Source organism: Dioscorea cayenensis, chromosome 11 (genome assembly GCF_009730915.1).
Source record: "Dioscorea cayenensis subsp. rotundata cultivar TDr96_F1 chromosome 11, TDr96_F1_v2_PseudoChromosome.rev07_lg8_w22 25.fasta, whole genome shotgun sequence".
Lineage (NCBI taxonomy): Eukaryota > Viridiplantae > Streptophyta > Magnoliopsida > Dioscoreales > Dioscoreaceae > Dioscorea > Dioscorea cayenensis.
In genome coordinates, this window is record NC_052481.1 from 17,737,909 (window position 1) to 17,760,111 (window position 22,203).

General features: G+C 32.3%; 1 protein-coding gene across 1 annotated transcript; it reads left to right on the forward strand.

Moving 5' to 3' along the window:
* The first annotated feature begins 1,170 nt into the window (after positions 1-1,170).
* LOC120271662 (protein FAR1-RELATED SEQUENCE 5-like) lies at positions 1,171-2,601 on the forward strand. The gene has a single exon (XM_039278337.1). It carries the CDS (start codon positions 1,171-1,173, stop codon positions 2,599-2,601), a length of 1,431 nt encoding a protein of 476 aa, XP_039134271.1.
* Positions 2,602-22,203: the final 19,602 nt, after the last annotated feature.

The window sequence follows — 22,203 nt, forward strand, 5'->3', positions numbered from 1 at the left end:
TCAAATATTTCACAACAATTGTGCCTAATTAAACAAGTAATCTCTCTCTCTCTTTCTCTCTCTCTATATATATATATAGATGCAAACTCACTCTCAAATTTTAGGAGATATTAATAGGGTTTAGTATTTTATTTGTCTAGAAAAACAAGGAGGTTGAGTTTGATTGAATCTAAAGCTGATTTTGTGCCTATTCTTGTTATTTGGTATGTTCTTATACTTTTCTTTAGATGAAGTTTATTTTACTAAAATAATTTTCAATGTTCTCCTTGTTCTTATTGGGAATTATGTTTCTAGTTTTGTCCAATATGGCCAAGTACTAGTGAGGCACAAAGTTCATATCTGGATGTATGGGAAGTGGAAGACCATATTTATAATGCAAGTGAATTTGAGTCGGAGAAAGAAAATGAAAATCAACCTATAAATGAAGATGAACTCCATGAATCAAATGAAGCACAAGGAGAAGAAGATAACATTGAAAAAGCTACTGAAGATATTAATCAAGAAGTTTTTCTTGCGCCACATGTTGGTATGCTTTTTGATTCAATGGATGAAGCATATGACTATTATAATCAATATGCATACAAAAAAGGGTTTAGTGTGAGAAAAGGAGCAATAAGAAAATCAGAAAAAGATCGTAATGGCATTGGGCGACGCTTGCACTGCTCTAAAGAAGGTTATAGAGAAGAAAGATTCAAGAAGACTGAAGGTGACAAGAAGAGGCATCGGGGTGAAACACGTTGTGGTTGTAAAGCTAAACTTTTAGTAAACAAAAACTCGGACGGAACTTGGGTGGTTTCGATGTTTGTGGAGGAGCACAACCATATCTTAGCAACTCCAAGAAAATGTCATCTTTTACCATCACATAGAAAAATCGGTGAAAGTCAAAAAGGTATGATTGATAAAATGAGACAGTCGGGCATTAGAACCAACCTCATGATGAATTATCTTTCACAAGAATCTCAAGGGAGTCGAAATGTTGGATTTATCGAGTTAGATGCAAGGAATTATATGCGCACAAGAAGAAAAATAGAATTCTCAGTGGGAGATTCACAAAAGTTGTTGAATTATTTGAATGAAATGCAAATAAAGAACCCCCATTTTTTTTATGCAATCCAACTTGATGATGATGTGAAATTAACAAGCATATTTTGGAGTGATGCAAGATGTAGAATGTATTATGGCTACTTTGGAGATGTTGTTTGCCTTGATCCAACTTACGGAACAAATAAATATGCAATGCCGTTTGTTCCAATTGTAGGTGTCAATCATCATCTTCAAACTGTATTATTTGGTTGTGCACTGATTTTTGATGAAACAGAATACTCTTTTGTTTGGGTACTTGAGAAATGGCTACAAGCAATGAAAGGAAGTCATCCCAAAGTAATTATGACTGATCAAGATTATGCCATTAGTGGTGCAATTGCCAAAGTCTTGCCATATACCATTCATCGATATTGCCTATGGCATATTTTTCAAAATGCTAAGCGACACTTAGGGAGATTATTCACAAGGGGGTCTAAGTTTGGACAAGATTTGTCTTATTGTGTAAGGAGTCCTGAACCTATTGAAGACTTTGAAAAAAAATGGAGTGAATTGCTCACTAAATATGATTTGAATGAAAATGATTGGATGTTGAGAATGTATAGGAAGCGCCAACATTGGGTTCCTGTGTTTTCGCATGAATTCTTTTGTGCGGATATGTGTACAACTCAACGAAGTGAAAGTATAAACAAATTTTTCAAAGGGTTTTTGAGTAGAAAAATGTTGTTGTTGGAGTTTGTTCAAGGTGTTGACAAGGCACTAATTAGGCGTCGAGAGAAAGAAATTGAATCTGATTTTAAAATGAACAATATGCAACCATCCTTAATACTTCATATGCCTATTGAAGAAGAAGCAAGCAAACTGTACACACCGGCTATCTTTGCTAAATTTCAAGAAGAACTACTTGGAAGTCTTCGGTACAAGTGTGAAAAAATTGAAGAGAATGGGAATATAGCTTCATATAAATGTTGGATACCAGAAAAAGAAGTTAGACTTATTAAAATGTGCTCTGAATCTGGTTTACTTGTGAGATGTAGCTGTTGCAAGTTTGAATTTGCGGGTTTCTTATGCCGTCATATATTGAAGGTATTCATTGTGGCTAATGTGGATAAGATTCCAAGAGAATACATGTTAACCCGTTGGACAAGAGATGCAAAATGTGGAAAATTTTTTGATGAAGAAGGTCAAGAAGTTCAAGAAGATTGCTATACTCATTTAACACTTCGATATAGCACCCTTTCTCATGAATCACAAGAAGTTGCAACCAAGGGATCTTGCTCTACGGAAGTTTATAAAGTGGCTTTGCATTGGTTAAGGAAGACAAGAGAAGAGGTTGACAAGGCTATTAAAATGCAAAAGTTTGAAGTTCCAAATAACAACATTGACAAGTGTTTATCACAACAAACGATTATGTCAACCGAAGTAACAATCCATGACCCTCCACTAGCAAAATGCAAAGGAAGTGGTGGAAGAAAAAAAAGCATTTTGGGAGAAAAATCTCAAGAAAAGAAAGGCCAAAGTTGCTATGGGAAAGAATTCAAGTGTATCAATCAAGGTTAGTTTTATTGTGATTTATTAACATGTACATGCTTTATTGTTGGTCATGTATATAATAATAATCCTTGTATACTTCCTTCGAACAGGAAAATGCTACACTTCAGCCTGCCTTTACTGAGAGCCAAAATGGATAGAATTGATCTACTATACTCAATATTTTCCAAGGTAATGATGCTGAAGCCATTAAGTTCATTCAAACCTAGTTATTGTATTTAACTATTTTATAATATTGTCATTGATAAAGTTTTCATTCTTTTTTTTTTCTTTGAACATATTCAATGGTGAGAGCTACTGAATTGGTTATCTTCAATTGGTGTTATTCTGTTATTTTGTTTGATTTGCTTGATGTTTAGTGGAATTGATGAACTGTCGTGATTGAGGGCAGTATGGAGTTTGTTGCTACAAAGCTTGTTCTTGTTGATGCAATTATAAGATTCTCAGTAAACTAGGAATGAATTTTTCGTGCAGAGTTGCAAGTTGCAGGTATCTCACATTGAATCTTTGACCTGGCGAATTTCAGCGGATTGGATTCGAACCCTTGTAATATTGTGATATTTGTTTTATTAAAACTCAAGATTCCTCTTCTTGCTGATCACTATACTCACCAAGAAGAAAACATTCTTGTGGAAAACTGAGAGGAATTCTTCAACTTTTCCATTTGTTTCTATCATTATATGGGATGAATCAAGTTAAATGGTACCGGTCAAAAAGTTGTTTTGTGGTAACCCTGAAAGTAATTGGTCCGGATATGACCATTCTCATGCTTGCTCGTGAGGATGAGAACGATGCCTCACACCTTCTCGCTCTTGGAATTTGATCCGAATTAAATTCATAATCAAAAATGCGATATGCAATTCTTTCACTAGATTGTTTCTCATGCCAATCATTTTTTTGTTGCATTTTTGAGTCATCAGTATAAAGTGTGATGGCAGGGATACATCGCTACCGAGTTGGTGCTCTAGTATTGGAAGTGAAGCATCGCTTATGATTGAAGATGTCATTTTTCATCATCATTTTATCATTTTTAGGTCGGGTCTAGTATGTTCGGAGCAGAGCGGATGTTATCAAGAAGATCAAACTTGATGTTTATGAGTGGATGTCAACTAAAACCAAGTCCAGGTGATTCAACCTGTGTAAAAGATTTGTTAGATATGGTTTTGCTCTTTTAGCTTTTTCCTTTCACTCTTGAACATTTCCTAGGTTTTTTTTAGGCTTGAGTTGTAACTATCAAGACCTGGAAGGACAAAACTGCAGTTTTTCCAGACCTGGGTAGAATTTCAGGCAATCTGTAGCCTGATATGGAGATATGGGCAGAATTTCAGAGTAGAAGAGCTTGGAGGAAGGTAGGAAGGAGGTCAGGATGAGAGGGAATAGAGGAGAAGAAGAGAGAATTTTCAGGCCAAAGATGCCTTCTCTATTCATCATTGCTCTATTTATATGAAATCAATACAATCCTAACAACTTTGCCACACTGGCATTTCATCAAGCATCTGTTGTGCCAAGACAGCTAGCATTATAACCAGAACCTTCTCAAATACTCTTCTCCTAATTACATCCATATTCTTCTAATTACATCCATAAGCAAACTCAAACAACCAACATTTCACTGTATTTCAAACAACCCATATCATTGCCTTTTCATTTATATGAAATCAATACAATCCATAAGCAAACTCAAACAACCCATTAACCCATTAACTCAAACAATTCCATTCCCGCCTTCTGGGTAGCTGATTCCTATGCCACACAAGCCATCTGGATCGGCGAAGGAGTGTTAAAACCAAGCCTTTCCACAACCTTGAGGAGCTCGGTGCTCAACTGGCTCTCGCCCCAGCCACACATCCATAGTTCAAGCGGATCAGCGGATCGCATAGACCATAAGCTACAAGAACGGGGCCATGGAACACTGCAGGGAGATCAGCATCAACATCGTCGGCGGTGATGAAGCGGGCTTGGATAAAAAGAAGAAGAAGACGCAGGGAAAAAAGAAGAAAAGGCAGTATGTCAAAGTAAATGACCATACTGCCCTTTGTTTATTTTTATTAAAATTTAAATTTAAATAAATCCGGGAAAATTATTTTTTAAAAATGAAAAGACGTGGCTGCACGTCTCGGATGCAGCTCAGATCCCACGGACTCGTGTCCGTGGGATCACTACTCTTAAAAGAGAACCTCTCATTAAGTATTTCACAAAAGTAGGAAAACCATCAACAAGCCACTGAACCTAGAGGACTCAAACATTTATTATTATTATTATTTAATAAAGTTCTTGTGCTCTATCATGCCAACGAAGAAAGTTTTTATTATAAAATAGTATGGTCGAATATAGCAGTACTCTAGCAAAATAAATAGAAATAATGCTGAAAATTAAATAATACAAAAATATTATGTGGAAACCCCCAAAATAAATTAGGGTAAAAACCACGGGCAAAGTAGAAGAATTTTACTATAGTGAAGAATAGGAGTTACAAGCTTTCTATTAACAAGGTAAACAACAACTTATTCTCTCCTGTAATGGAAGCAACACAAACCTTCTAATTTTTTTTTTCACTATTTCCTCTCACTTTCACTCTAATCTCACTCCACTCTTCTTCAGCTGTATTGGTATATTGAGAGATGCATTTTGCATCTCTATTAATAGGAGAAAGAGGGAGAGATTAAGGAACTTAAGATCTAGATTAACTCACCTAATCTCTCCACCAACCAAAGGTAGGTGCAGCCATTGTTGAAAAATAAATCTTCACATGGGCAGTTGCAGAATATTTTAATAGTTTTTATCCTTTTTTTCTTGATTCCCATTCGCCATCCGATGAGGGAATCAAGATGAAGAAGAAATGGGGGGTTAGATTTATCTGGTGAAGAAAAAAAGGCAATGGGGACTTATGCTTATCTGTGCCGGATAAATCCGGATCCGATAAGCTAAGTTTGTGTGTTAGTTAGTTAAGTGTCGCACGTGCCTTAGTTAGATTATTTAAATAATATTCATCATATGATAAAGAAAGCCACGTCAGACAATCGCGAGAAAAACCCAACATTTGTTAAGGTCCGGGATCCCGACATTGCCCAATTGAAAAAAATAGAAGGACTTCCTCGGACAAATTGTAATAAAGGGACCAAAGGGGCAACCTGACCTACTTACAAGGACCTACCTAAAATTTTCACCAAAATAAATTTTAAAAAAGTATTAATTTTTTTTTAACTATATACACCATATATCCTTATGTAGTTTTCAAAATTTTAGGACAGTTGCCCTTGTCATCCTTAATGTGTATCTATCCCTATCAAAGAAAGTAATGCTTCAAATATATGATTCACAATCTCCACTGGGTTTTCAATATCACAACAAAAACATTGTTTTCGTAGAGATTTAACATGATCATACAATTTAGAAGTACTTGAAACCTCATTATTTAGGTGGAATATTTGATTGAAATAAAATAATCATATGCATCTTTAATTGTTGTGTCTGTAACACCCCCTTCTTTTCTGTTGGTCAAAAGGAGACCTCAATCATCTACTTTTGAAAAATTAGATGGCAAAGGGTGAGTTGCAGGCTCAGTAAGTACTATACTTATACTATCATATATAAGCAATCATTCAATGACATACAATTAATAGCATATAAACAATCATATCAATTAAATTCTCATAACCAGAAATATAAACAATAAATCACTACTTGAAATCAAGCATGTCACTTCAATGGTTAAATTAGGAAAAGAATCAAGTAATTCATCATGCCAGATCAAATTACTTACCCTATTATGTACCATCATCTTTTATTTCGTTTTATTTACTTGGGCCCTGCTTAACTTAGCTAAGTATGTCCCATGGTCTAATGACCATATCTCTCCCCGAATATGCGCATGCAATTGTCGCCTAGACGTATGGACACGCATCCTAATCACATCAATCCCAGATAGTGCTATCGTCACCTATATGTATAGACACAGTCCCTTGACACCCTATCCTCGCCTATTTGGACAGGTGTCAACACCCTATCATTGCCTATATATATATATATCTGTGTGTGTGTATGGACAAGTGCAAGAAAGATCATAGCACACAACATAATTTTTTTTTAGACCAAAGACATACTCAACTAGGAAAGCACTAATCATCTATCTTTTTCCGATTATCCATATTTCCAATTTCAATTTCAATTTAATTCAATTTCTTTCTATCACATATTCCCATTAATTTATTGAGATCACATCTTTATTTTTCAAGCAGAAATATTATATTCTTACCATAATAAAACACAAATTTTACTATGTCATTAATCCAAAACAATAATATCATATTCAATATCTTCATAAAATCTATACATACTATTAAAGTAGATGTATAATCTACTCCGAGAGTGTTTCAAGGAACAATTTTAATTTTTTTAATAACATTTAAGTTTTTATTTATATTACTTATAATATTAATAATTGAAAAACATTAATTACACTTAATTATTTATGTAATAAATGTCCATAAGACTTTTAAAATCCAAGGTATAAAATAGTTTCTATGGTAGGAGTTGTTTAATTATATTATTTTATTATGATATTACTTCAAAACTCTTCACAAAATTTTAAAATCTCCGATGAGAAAATGCCTAGTATACATTAATAAATCAATCAAAACAATAAAATCTCAATCACACCTAATTATATAATTAACATAATCAAACATAGATTTCCATACAAAGCAATCACCCAATCAACAAACATACAACTACAATTAAGTATAAACAAGTGCTTACAAGTTTATGCACCCTCTACTTCACCCTATCTTACTCTTATTAACCGATATTGAATATCAATATATCTACCCTCTAGATGAAGAACATTGACGGAAATTCTATATTATCCTTTTTATTCATATTGACCCCTAACATTAAATTTATTCATGTTTCAATCACCGTAATAAATTAATGACTATTTAAAATTTTTTTACTTGATAATTAAATTATTTTATACAAATATGGGTAATAGCAAAATTTTTAATTGTAAATCTAATTAGGGTTTTTAGTTTTGGGGACGTTACAGTTTCCTTTCATGTAAGTGGATTATAATCAAAATTAAATATTTGACTCTTCTCTAGATTTTTGCAACCCCAAATACAAAAATATTCAAATTGAAGACTGTGTTGTGAGTCATGACTTCTTGGGCTCATTCATTAATTGAATGAAATAACTCACGACATGGTCTTATTAAAAAGTTAATCAATTTTGCCCTTCTATTATATTCGAGAATGAGTGATTTATCCCATTGATTGTATTTTTTAGTAGCACTAGTATTTTTTTGCAGTCGATGTTTTTGCTTTATAATTCAACTTTTTCACTTGATAGTGGATTTCGTGACCTACTTTTCATTAGATGTTATTCATTTGGTTTTTGTTATTTTGTTGTTACTTTTTATCTTTTTTTTATTTGATGTTTTGCTTATAATTCAACTTTTTCACTTGATAGTGGATTTCTGTGACCTACTTTCATTTGATGTTATTCGTTTGGTTTTTGTTATTTTATTGTTACTTTTTATCTTTTTTTTATTTGATGTGATTAATAGGATGCAATTGTTTTCATGGTTTCCAAAAAAATTGTGGTTTACATTTTTATTAAAAACAATTAACAAGATTATTAATAGACTTAATTAACCCATTCCAATAAGCTTCAATTATTTATTTTATTTTAGTTTATTTTTATCTGAAAAGCAACACAATAGAAAATTATGCAAATGTGGTTAAAGCCTTTGAAGACTTAATTAAAAGAAAAATAGAAAATCAGTAATAAAAAAGGTGAACTAGATTCATCTTTTCTCATTTTCATTTTTAATCTGTTCTCTCCAATGTCTCCATGCATATACTCTTATTCATTAACTTGTTTTTGGAGGTTGGGTTTTCTCTAATACTAAATTTTTTAGTGCTTGGGGTTATTTGTTTGTTCAATTATTTGAATTTCATAATCTATTAATAGCTCATTAAAATTGTTTGCATTAATATCCTTTTTTTGACATAATAAAAACTCTTTATTAGCTGGATTTATCCTTTATATGAAGAGAAGCATCATAGGATGAAAAATGTGGCATCTTGGAAGTCCATAGAAATTAGAAAAAATTGCTTGCATACCCCTACAAAATTATAAAATTGCTTAAATACCCCCATAAAAATATTATTTGCTTGCATATCCTCATAAAACTAACTTTTTTACTTATATATCCCTACAGTTAGTTATTGTTAGTCACCGTTAGGGTTTATGGAATTAACCATACTTCCCACTTAACCCAACTTAACAAAATTACCTAATTACCCTTAACATCATCCAAGGTCATAATTTTTAGTATGAAATTATTTGTTATTTTTTAGTATGAAATTACCCAATTACCCTTAACATCATCCAAAGCGCCCTTAACATTATCCAAAATCACCCAATTACCCTTAACCATAGTATGAAATTATTTGTTATATGTTGTTACACGTTGTAATTTTTACCTATTTTTAGGTTGTGTGTTGTAAAGAGCATGCGATAATGTAAAATGTTTTAGAGATGTTTGTAAAAACCTTAAAAATATGAATTTACTCAAAAAAATCATGATTTTTAATAATTTTTAAAAATAATTAAAGCGTATAAAAAAAAATTATATTGGTTATCTATAATTTAAATAATTTAAGTTTATAAAATATAATAAAAAAATTGATGGGTATATTAGCAAACTCATAATGGTCATTTGTTGAATGAAATGAGTAATGTCTACAAAATAAGTAGAAAAAAAATTTAGAGGGGTATATAAGTAAACTCATTTTGGTAATTTACCCTTATTCCATCCATTGATTTAACACCATTAAGGTCATGTTTAAGTACTACTAAGGGCCCGTTTGGATTGCGGAATAGGAATGAGAATAGGGGGAATAAAAAAAAGAAGAGGAATGTGAATGGGAACAAGGGGAATTAGAATAATGCGTTTGGTTTAAGGGAATAAGGATTGGGAATAAAAAAAGTGAAAAGGTAGGATGTAGTAAAATTACATCAATACCCTTATATATAAATAATATGATATTATATAAAATAATAGATTATGTTTAATGAAAATATTTAACATTATTTATTATTAATTATTTTTATAATATAAATATATATTTCAATATATTGTAATTATATAATTAATCTTAATAATTTATTTAACAATTATATATTTATTAAATTAGTTAATATCATTAAATATGTTTAATTAAATTAATTAAATTTTATTTTATTTTAATTTTAATTTCCCAAAATAATTTAATTAAATTATTTTAATAAATAAAGCTAAAATATATAAATATGTAATTATATATGCTAGGGGTATATTAGTAATTTTATAACTAAGGCATACTTCTCCCCCCATTTTTGGGTGGAATAGGATGCCTCTCCTAGGAGTAATCTTTTTCCCATGCATGGAGGCAACTCATGCCTTTCCTGATTACCAAACAAGGGCTTGGGAATGAGATTCCCATTAATCTCATTCCCAAGCCCTCAATCCGTGATCCAAACGCCCCCTTCCATAGGAATAGTGATGATTCCTATGGAATTTAATGTTACATAGGAAACTATAATAATAGTTGTTTGGACACCAGTTTTGTAGTATTAGATTACCATGAAATGACATAAATTCTATAGGAATTTGTAAAAGAGAGGAACCCAGATTTTTTTTTTCCTTTGTTTTTTGAGCCTTCTCTTCTTCTTCTCCAAACACACCCGTGTCTTCCCTTCTTCCTCTCCAAACCAACCCTTGGCCCCTTCCTAGTCCTCTTTCCCTCACCAAATCCTCTCCTCCTTCTTCGACGGCTCTGACCCCAACACCTCAGCGCCAAACCCAAGTCCGCTCCCTCCCACAGACAGACCCTGCCAAAGCATCACCCCGTTTTTGCCTCGCGAACATCACTTTGGACCCCGGTCTTCGCTAGCGCTAGGGTTTTGCCACGACCACCACCATTATTCGAAAGAATCGCCCGATGAACAACTTGCAACAGGGTGTTTCTCTTTGTCACTGATCTTAAGAATGGCATGGTTTGCAAGGTCCCTATTGTAGGTTGAGATTGGTTCTTGTTCTGTTGTTAATTTGTATGAAGGTCATGCTCCTTCCTTCTAGTCATCATTGTTGATCTTTCTCTCTGTTGATGATGATGATAATAAAGTTTGCACTTTGTTTTCCTTTTGTTTAAATTTTGCCAATTTCTGACAACTAATTCATTAATATTGACATTGAAAGCAATGGTACAATTGAACAAGGAATAGAAATCAGAAAATTTCTTAATATATCCATTAGAATGAACTACTGTAAGAGCATAATCACAACCAATGCAGTAATACAGCCATTAAAATTTTTAAGATGGAGACAGAAACATTATAGTTTGGTAGCAACACATAACCGATTGTTTCATTTTTAAAATTAAAAATTCCTATGGAAAAATTCATGTGCACATCCAAACACTATTCTATAGGAATTTTTCCTGTAGTAAATTTCATAAGAATCATTTCTGAATCATATGGAATAAAATTCCTACAGAAAAATTTACTATGCATCCAAACATGCCCTAAGAGTCAACTTAACCATAAGGGCATAGAAGCAAATATAATTGATTTGTAGGGGTATACAAACAAATATCATTTTTATGGAGGTATTTAAGTAAATTCATGATTTTACAGTGGTATACAAGTAAAAATTCCTAGAAATTATTATGATGAAGGATGGAATAATTCAAGAATAAATAATATAACTAAATAATCACTGTTGAGTAATTTATCTTACATTCATTCTCGTTTTAAAAAGGTTTTATTTTAAATGAGACCCCTTGAAATGTCATAAATGTTTTACATTTTTTTTAAAAAATCTATTTTATAATATACATAATTAGATGTTAAATATATAATTAATTTTAACTAAAAAAATAATTTTTAGCACAAATATTGTAAGTCACCTTTTAAAAATATTTATGTCTTTGCTGAAGAGACAGTTTTGAACTATATTTAACATAGGGTGAGGGCATGGCTAGGTTGAAGTATTACTTCCTCTCGTCTATTCACAGTACTCTTAATATGACTTGCCTATTTTTGTCATGAGAGAGACTACAAAACCTAAAAAAATATCCTACATGGTTTAAAAGTTAAACCGTTTATTTTTTAGTGAAAATTGCCAAAAAAAAAAAAAAACCCCTAACTTTGTAATATTTTCAAAAACACCCCCTTAATTTGGCAATCCCTAAAAACACCCCTTTTAAAGTCAATGATTTTCAAACCCCCAAAAGTTGCAACCGACTATAACAGGGTTACTTTTGAATTTTATGGACGTAATTACCCTTTGCATGGGAAGTTGTGGCAGTGCAATTATATGTCCGGTTTGAGAGGGAGTGGGGGGTTATTGTTTTAGGTAATTTCTAGGGATAACCATTAGTGCCGCCGATTTTACTTTTTTTTTTTCTCATCGCCTCATCAGCTTTTCCATTTCCAAAGTTGTCTCTGCCTGGGCATCATTGTCTTGAAGAAGAACTTCTCTTTCCACCATTATTCGGAGAAGAATTCATGCTCAAGTATTCGGTATTTCATCAGCTCCTAGGCTGAGGTATTGAGCAGAGGTGTGTTTATGGTTTTTTTTTAAACGATTCTGTTAGAAAAAGGGGATTTTCGGTTTTGTTTTGTGGTTCTGTTTTTATTTGATGATATTGAAGTCTGTATGGAGATTCATCGGCTAAGGTTTTGTTTTGGTTTTTCATTTTCATCTGTGTACATGATCGAAAGAGATTTTTCGATTGTTATGATGTGTAATGTTTACAATGTAGGTTTTCTTTTTACGTTGATATGGTTGCAGTTTTAAAAATAATGTTTCCGTTTAAGTAATGGGATTGTATTTAAATGTTTGATGTCAGTGTTTAAATTGTGAGGTTTATATTTAAATTGTGATGTTTTGTTTAAATATTTATGTCTCTGCTTGTGATTATCGCGGTCAAACTAGTTAATGGGCTATGCTACTTGACACCGGTAGTGGAGACTGTTGCTGAGTTGAAAGTTTACATGAGTGGACGACACCAGGAGATAATCTGGAGGACACCGTTTGTAGCATTCAGCGAGATTGAAGCTGTATTCCAAGAGAGGGCCCTCCTTCATTCTTTGCTGTAGAGATATGATGGCCGCACTAACAAATTCAGGATCGGAGAAAGCTTGGTAAGTTTCAGGCCCAAAGATGTGGCTCTCGTTTTTGGACAGCGTTGCGATGGAGACGCAGTCGTATTTCAGAAGAAGAAGAAAGCATGCTCAACTTTTGAAGATAGATATTTTTCCAAAACCTACGAGAGACACAGAGAATCCATCAAGAGAACACTTGAGCAGCTTGTTCAGCAGAGGGGAGAAGAAGAAAATTTTGTCAAACTCCTGATGGTGTATCTCATGGGTACAATCCTCTTCCCAAACATGTCCTGCTCGGTTCCGAACTGGATAGTTGACTATGTCGATGGCCTCCCTGCCATGGGACGCTATGCATGGGTGCAAGCAACGCACAAGTGGTTGATGGAGGACGTCCCACAAGCTGCCGCTTGAGTGCAAGCGAGATGCAACGGGAAAAAGATGAACACGGGGTACGTTAAAGGTTGCTCAGTCACACTGAATATCTGGTTTTATGAGCTAACCGACACCGAAAAGAAGGTGCGATTTGGCAAGACCTAGAGGATGTTGTGCTATAGTGAAAACAATTACTGGAAGCAAGCGACGATTGAAGCCATATTGTCATTGCTCAAAAGAAAAGAGGTAATAAATCTTGAGTCTCAGTTTAAATAGTAAAAGTTTCTGTTAAAAATATGATTTAGTGTTTAAACATATGAACATAGTGTTTAATTTCTTGACTTAGTGTTTAAATTATGTTTTCCTCTATTTAAATATTTTGGATACCATTTAAAAACCTGTGTAAACTATTTAAATTGTTGGATTAGATGTTTAAAAATATTTGTTATCGTTTAAAAACTAGTTATCAGTGTTTAAAATGCGGTTTTCACTGACATTGTGTTGTTTAATTATGTTAGTTTCCTGAGCTGGTCGCGGCGAATGCGGATGAAGAAATCTTTATTCGGGTCATTCGCGCGGGGGATGCTATTGCTCCCGAACCACTGGCTTGAATGAAGGCTAGAGATGTCGCTGCTATCGAGGATTACCCGGGCATGCTCTTTTCCCAACCAAGCCTGCTTGTATAGAATGTGGACACAATGTTCCCGCAACATGTCCTTCTGAATGTCTATGGCTTTGTACAAAGGCCGGTTCTTGAGCTTCTGAATCACTCATGCGCTTACCTATTTTTTGGACGCTTTCGGATGTGACGCAGATCCAATTCCACCGCCGGAAGTGTGTGACGGGTGCATTGTCTTGATTATGAATGTATTTTTATTATATTCCTTTGATGCATGAAGGGGCCATTGACAGCCTTTGGCAGCGCATTCCATAGTTACCCGGTGTTTTTCGTTCTTTAGGAATTTGAAATCAAAATTCCGTTTGATTGCAAAATTTTGAAGTGCGTCTTTGAAATGTTCAATGCCTTGGAAATATTGTCAGATATCCGACGACAACACTTCAGATTGATCTAACGAGGAAGGAAGGCATGCCACACCATTAAGGTCGCCATGTGGTTGAATGGGAGCGCTCACAGAGTTTGAATTCATGCCAACACTTATGTTTAAACAGAAACGGTTAATGTTTTAAATGGGAACATAAAATGTTTAAACAGTAACTAAACAAGTTTTTAATGAAAACATAAAATATTTAAATAGTAAGTAAACAATTTAAACGTTAAAACAAATATGTAAACAGTAACAAAATATTTTAAACGGAGAAAACAATATTTAAATGGGAACGTAATATATTTAAACGGTAACTGGGATAATTAAACAATAATTAACTTCTACGACTAGATAAACATAAAAGAGAAGAATTTACAATGAGAAAAAATCGTTTTCAGAAGTATATGACAATGGCGCATTATCTGTCTTAACAACAAGATCAACTACAACGCATTTGAAGATACAGTACACGTGACACATGTGCTGGAAGTCAATCTCATTTTCTATCGGACAAATCGTTTTATGTCCATTAGGTGTGATAAACTTCACCCTGACATAGAAAATATCGAGACCCCGTCGCTCACATATCTCAGCTAACACTGATTCCCAAGAAGTTAGCGCCGTGAATATTAGCACTCGTCCCTCCCCGTTGTATCTAACAATAGCACAAAAACTCTCTATAATAGCCCTGCATTTTTATAAATTATTACTCCCTCTCTCCCGCAGAATAATCAAAGAGAGAGAGCAACGAAGAAATTCTCACCTTATCGAGAAACCGGCAGAACTCAAATAAAACAAACTAAATAAGAAGAAGAATAAGATGATGATGAAGAAGAAGTGCTCAGCCTTCTAACTTTATCTGAAAAAAAAAGCAAACATGAAGGAAAAAAAATTTGCATAAAGTGCAAAAGATGATGTAATTGGGTGGTTTTTTCCCATCATTTGCAAGGGCAAAAATGAAAATTCGTAAATAGAACCCAGTTGAAGTGATTGAGAGGGGGTAAAAGGAAATTTAAATTAAAATTGAAGGGTTGTCTGGAGTGTGCAAAAATTAGAGGGGTTGTTTAGAAATTTTTGAAATTCATGAGGGTTGAACAATAATTTTCTCTATTTTTTATAATGATTAAATTATGGACGCTATTTTCATAACTTCATTCGGCCCACACAAGCAACAAAACAAGAAGCCTAGTTTGAGGACCAGGGCGCTACCAACATTATATAGAGGTTTTGGTCTAGATACCATGAAATAAGTGATTGACCTTGCATTTCTAGGGCAAAACTCAAAGAATTGTACACTCAAGCAAACTTATCTCTATGTTACAAGTACTTAAGTACTTAATTCTTTGCTTTTTTCACAAAAAAAAAAACCTTGTGTTTGGTGTCTTTATTATCTTATATCTTGTTCTTTTATGTTCATGTGTGAAAAAAAAGGCATTCGTGATGGTCCTAATGTACATAAATAAGGCATAGTAATGAATTGAGTGAGAAAGATTTGAGTTATTTAAATCAGTACTTCAAAGTTAGAATCTTTGTATATCTAAAAAGCATCTATTAGAGAGGTATGCTATTTTATAGGAATTTCCATATTTTACCCCATATTGGTTTAGAGTCGATAACTTCTAAAAATCGGTGGACCAAAGATCTATAAAAACATCAGTGTACATCATTGTACGGTATTATTGTGTTAGTAAAAATGATTTTTAACATGTTTTTATGATGCAATACGCCAATATATAAATAAAAATAAAAATTTAACATAACAAGACCATCAAAACATAAGATTTCTACGTGGGAAATATTTATAGCAATCAAATCAATTCAATATGTGAAATTATTTCACAATTTTTTTTAAAAAAATTATTACAACTGATATTAAATAAGTTTAATATTACCAAACTATCATCATTAAATAAAAATATTTATGTTAATATTAAATATAAAGTAAAGTTTATTCATTTATATTAAAAGAGTTTCCCCCTAAACAAATTCAAATAACCAATTTGGGTTGGTTTTTAAGCAAGTAGTTTCAAATTAGAATACTTATATATGCAAAAACTAATTTGTTTAAAACTAGTTGTTCATAAAAAAATACATGAGTCAAAAGGCCTAAAGAAATAAATAAAAAAATAAAAAAATATTCAAATGATTAAATCTTATACTCAAATGAATTTTTATCCAATCCAAATATTGTTTAGAATACTTCCATGGGGTATTTGGATTAGGATTGAAATTTTATGTGTAGTAGATGAACTCTTAAGTCAACTAAAAATTGGCACCAAATATGTGAGACATTGTATTCAAATGGGCCAAAATAAACAACTCTTTAAATTTGACTGAGCCTTGCTTTACATTTATTCAAATGTTCAAGAAAAAACAAAGGGATATTAGGTCCTTTGCATAGGGAGATTTGCTTTTGTGGAGGACTCGCGATCAAACCTCATCGCCCCTAGTGAACGTGAGGGCATATGAGTCGGCATCGAGACTTTCGCTTCCTACACGCACGTCCCCTGGTTTCCGGTGCTCGTCGCCTTTCTCAAAAACAAGAAACAAAAAAACAAAAAGGAATAAAAAATAAAATAAAATATAATAAAATAGGAATAAAGTTATCCCATCATGGCCCAAGGTGTTTAATTAATTTTTTTTATCCCCACCATAATATTTGAATTTTTTTTTATCTTATTTGGAGTATTTGAATACTTAACACCATTCAAAAACAGAGGTCCAATCTATTAGAAAATTGCAGGCAAAGCTAGTGCAAGTCAGCCCCTTAGATTTTGCTTTGAGTAGGTCAGGTTAAAGGTGGTGGTTATTTAATAAAGGCAAAATTACTCAAAAATCCTTGACAATTTTTCATATTTCTTGTTTGATGTCTCTCATTTCCTAATCCTTATTTTATAAAAATTTTCTCCAATAATCCTTACATAATAAAGCATCGAACTGTTTTCCAAATGCATTGGAGTGGGCTACTATCAAGTCACATTTTCACCCTACCCAATCACCAATACCAAGGTGAAAAAACAATCTCACACTATGCTTAAGCTAGTCAATTTCTGAGCTTTTATTTTGTGTTATTGCATATAAAAGAAAAAATAATAATAAAGTAATTTAGTAGTTTAATTAACATGATAAGCATGGTTTTATCCTGAATATATATATAAATTTTTTATATAAAAAAACCTCAAACTTCTTGGAAAAGTAAAAATATTTTGACATCGACTTAGGTAGTTTTTGGTTAAATATATTTAAAAATGTAGTAGATTTTCAATTACAGTATAGTTGTAAGCGCTAGAGTTGAAAATGCAGGAGAGACAAATCTAGTGTTTAGTTGACTATAATTGAAAATGGTGGATTTCAAACTTTTATGTTTGTTTGAAAGGAATTTTGTAAATATAGATTTTGAGAACATGTGTTTTGTTTGATGTATTTTAAGATATAAACACCTTCGGTGAGGTTGCCCCATCTTAGGTCATTATTAAAATTTTAAATACATCAGCAAATATTAAACTAAATATTAAAATAAATTTAAACATTTAAGTATATATCTTCAAAATAAATAAATAAATAAAATTACACGGTACATCTTTTTAATATATTTTATATTTCAAACCTAATTTTATGTTTTTAAATATCTTTCCGTTCTTAAATTACCCGAGAAATAATGAAATTACAACCCTTTTACACATCTTTTAATCATTCAGTCTCACGTGATACCAAGTATGAGACTTTTTTATTAAATTACAAATAAAAGAGCTTGAACTATTCCCGATTTGAGTGCAGTTACAAATCTAACAAAATTCATTTACACTGCATTTGTAACTACTTTGAAATTCTCAAATACCAAACAAACACTAAATTTTGAAAAATTTTATAATTCGAAGTACATGTAGTTTTACACCCAGCTAAACAAACACACTTTTAAATGTAATTTTTTCTAAATTTTTTAGTGACTGTCCACACAAAAAAAAAACAATATCACGTTCTCCTCTTGATCCGGATCTGGATAAGGTAATATAAAATTTTTAATTATATATATAATATATAGTAGTATAATATAAGGTACTGTAAATATGGAATTAAAATAATAAATAACATGCACGTGCCACGTTAGATTTTGTTTCCAAACAAGTGCACAACCGAGAGCCCAAGCTGGCCCAGTGATCATTTTCACAACCCTACTTCTTTCCTATTGGCTATTATTGCCCCTTTGGAGCCTCCAAAGGCTGATCTGCTGCCACGTGACGCGCACGTGCAAGGATCACAATAAGGTCCTCTCGTCGACAAATCACGGGACATGCCATCCCAATATGCAAAATTCAAAAAGTCAATTGCTTCAACCAAAATTTATTTGTTCACCAACTTCATATACTTATTATATATATATATATATATATAATTAAAATATTAATAATTATAATTCATATGGAAAATACTACTCTTTATTTTTTTTTAAAAAAAAAATTCTACCTTCATACTACTTAAAATAAATTAAATAAATTTAATATTGAGAGATAATCATAAATAATATAGGTAACCAAATATAAATCCTCAAATATTTTTGTTTTAAAATTTTATATATAGATTTTTTTTGTTAAACTTATTAATACATAATTATCAGTTTTTAGATATTAATGTAAAAATAGTAATAATAAATAAAAAGAAAATCATAAAAAAAATGCAATTGCTTTTTCAAAATCTCTAAAAAAAAATCATTGTAGATTGTGTTGATTTGTGAGTTGTTTTTCTCTTTACTTAATTATTTCCAAGTTTATGTTTTATTTTGATTTATCTTCTTTTTTCTGTTTGTTTTATATCTAATTTAATTTGTTTAATTTTTATGTGATTATTTGTTATGTAAAAATATTTGACATTTGTTGAATAATTGTTAGATATTTGTTAAATATTTGTTTCATTATGAAAATTGTTGTGAAAAAATGTTAGATATTTGTTGTGATTAATTGTTATGAAAATTTTGATTATTCATTAGATTATTTGTAGAATAATTATTGTATTTAATAATTGAATTAGAAGTGAATTTGTTTAAATTAAGTTGTTTTTTAATTACATTATTTGTTAATTTAGTGCTTAATTAGTTGAGTTAATTAAACATGATAAGGTTTTTTTCACATAACAAAATTTTTTAATGGATGCGTATTTTATATTTTTGAAATATTGATTATTATAATCTCAAGTTTGAATTAATAGAATTGTTTAATATTTATAATTGTTTTAAAATTAAAATTCAACGCCCCTTAATTTTATTTCTGGTTCCGCCATTGAATTGAGAAATCAATTAACTCTCATAATATTGATTGAGGGAAGATATTTATCAATTCTTTAGAAGAAGTGGATAAATTATAATTTTATTAAAGAAAGAAGTATAATACAAAAGTCACAAAAGAGTAAACATCACAAAAGTACAAAAATCATTGGAAGTGGAAACAAGATGGAATGAAACAAGACAGATAAATACAAAAGCTTTGGGCTAAGAGAGAGTCTTCTCCTAGAGGTATGGAGAAGAAAAGCTAAAAAAATAATAAAAATAACATCAATTGAAACTGGAGTCTGGGTGTTCGGGTTCACACTCGTCACTTGTAGATGATCCCAATAAATGAATATTCCTCCTCACTGCCTCACAAGTGGACTCTAGCTTTGCGCTTTTTATCTGCAGGGAAGCTCCAAAAATAGAAAAAAATCATATTTATATTCAAAAATAATTAAACACAAGTTAGAGATTTGTGATGAAATATATAGTTGTTTCTCACCAACTAAACATTCCAAGTGAGTGCTTTAACTAAGAGGTTCCAAGATTCTGTAATTATCAATTGTAAATGGAAAAAACCATACTTCCCATAAATCCCTAAATGAATGCATTAGACCCGGGATCCTAAGGCCTTAACTAAAAGTGAGACCCTAATAGTTGAGGTAAATTGATAATGGATGAAGCGACAAATCAATTGATTCAAAGTCCACATGGCAAATGACACAAGTGGTCATGGAAGTTTATTGCATCTCCTCGACCCACATAGTTTCTAGGGTGATTATTTTGTTGTTCCAGCTAACCAATTAAAGAGTGATATTTACTTAGGACATGAACTCTTTAAATTTCTCGTGCAATTGCACATTGTTGTACCCCCATCAATTAGAAAACTATAAAAAAAGATTTGACCATTTGTTAGGAGTTTTGTTCTAAGATTCATGATCTTGCTTTCCTATCTGTAGTGAAAAGGATGAAAGATCCACTGTGGTATATGCAAATTGAGTGATGGAAGATTTAAAGGGCTATAATAGTTCATTAATTGTTGCCTGAGGATGGAATGATTAGGAAAACTCATACAACTAGAGGTATCTAGGTGCCCATCCTAATACCTAATTACCATACCAAAATAGTGAAGGTGTGCCATCCCCAATGATTGAATGGATGTAGAAGATAAAGGTTGCAATAACACTATGAACGCCTTGCCAAGAGAGATTTTCTACAATCATGCCTATGATGTAGATTCCACATTGGTGAATTATTAAAGTAGTTGAATTGAATGATTTAATATCCACAACAAGTTGAGCCTTTAAGAGTTTTCCACCACCATTTGCCTAATAGAGCTATATTAAACAACTCAAGGTTAAGAATTCCCCAATCTCCTTGATTGGTTAACCTACTTTGGTAGCTTGAAAATTGACATTCAGTAGGTTGGTACTACCTCTAGGACTGAGTTGACTAGGGTCAATCTATCTCCCAGAGATTGGAATTTGATTTTCGATGTGGGAAGTCTCGCTCTAATGTGTGCGATGAGTGTCTCCCAGTCCTAGCGTCTAGGGCTTCTGCTACAGATATATGGGCATTCCTTGATACATGACAAGGAGAAGGCCTTGTGAGGAATTCAAAGTTATTAGAAAAGAGAGGTTTTGTAATACCCTGAATCTTTGGATAATTACTTGAAAAATATATTTAGGGTATTACTACAGTTGCAGTAAGATTTTTGTACAGAGTAATTTTGGTGAGAAACCCAAGTGGAAAGAATAAGGACCTAAGTGTAAAAGTTTTTAAAAGATTTTGGGTTAAAGAATAAATTAAAAGGATGGACATGAAATGTTTATGGAAACCGAGGACTGAAAGGTAAGATGGAAGGGATCTTTTTAAAATGTTGAGTTATAATCTGGGGACCGTTGGGTAATTTGAAAGGACCTTTTGAGAATACTATTTCATAATTCAGGGATTATTGGTGAGTTTTCCAGGGACTGTTTTGTAAGAAAATATATTGTGAGGGACTAAAAGTGAATTTCGGCTGAAAACTTAAGTTGGAGAAAACTCTAGATTTTGATGGTTCATCTTCTTCTCCCTCTTTGTGCTACAGTAATCTGAGAAGAAAAAATAAAAAATAAAAATGAAGAAATCAGAGGAAAAATGGGAGATTTGAGTCGGGGATGGAAGATCACTGATGAGCTCACGGAGTACTGGCTTTTTAGTTGAGTAAGAGTTTTTCTCAGCAGATTTTTGATGAACGAGTGTATGTATGCATGTATATATGTGTATTTGATGGATTTGATGAAAATAATGATGGATTTGAGTAGGAAAAAAACATGTTTAATCGATTATAGATGATTGTCGCTTCAATTCTGTGTTGAAAAAAATCATCAGAATCAGTAATGAATCTACTGAATGGAAGATGAGATTTTCGGGCTTTTTCATCAGTAAAGCACTCGAGATTAGGGTTTGGTTTGAGTTAATTGTTGATTATTATGATGATTAAGGTGTTAACGATGATGGTTGGATTGGAATCTGGCTGGGTTTTAGCCAAATTGATTTTGGTTGAGTCGAATCGAATCGATCGAGTTGAGTTTGATTTGGTTTAACCAAGTCCATTTAATTGAATCGAATCGGGCCTGATGAGAATTGAAGTGGTTGGGCTTTAATCGAATCGATCTAGTCCGGGTTTGATCAAATCAAGTCTGAGTGTGCTGGACTTGAATGGTTTGGTTGAATTAAATCGGTCGAAGTTGATTTGGGCTCGTTTCTGATGTTGGGCATAGGGTTTTGAGTCGAACC

What these genes read in the sequence shown, in the direction of transcription:
- LOC120271662 (XM_039278337.1), top strand. Translation starts at nt 1,171, where the DNA reads ATGTATTATGGCTACTTTGGAGATGTTGTTTGCCTTGATCCAACTTAC.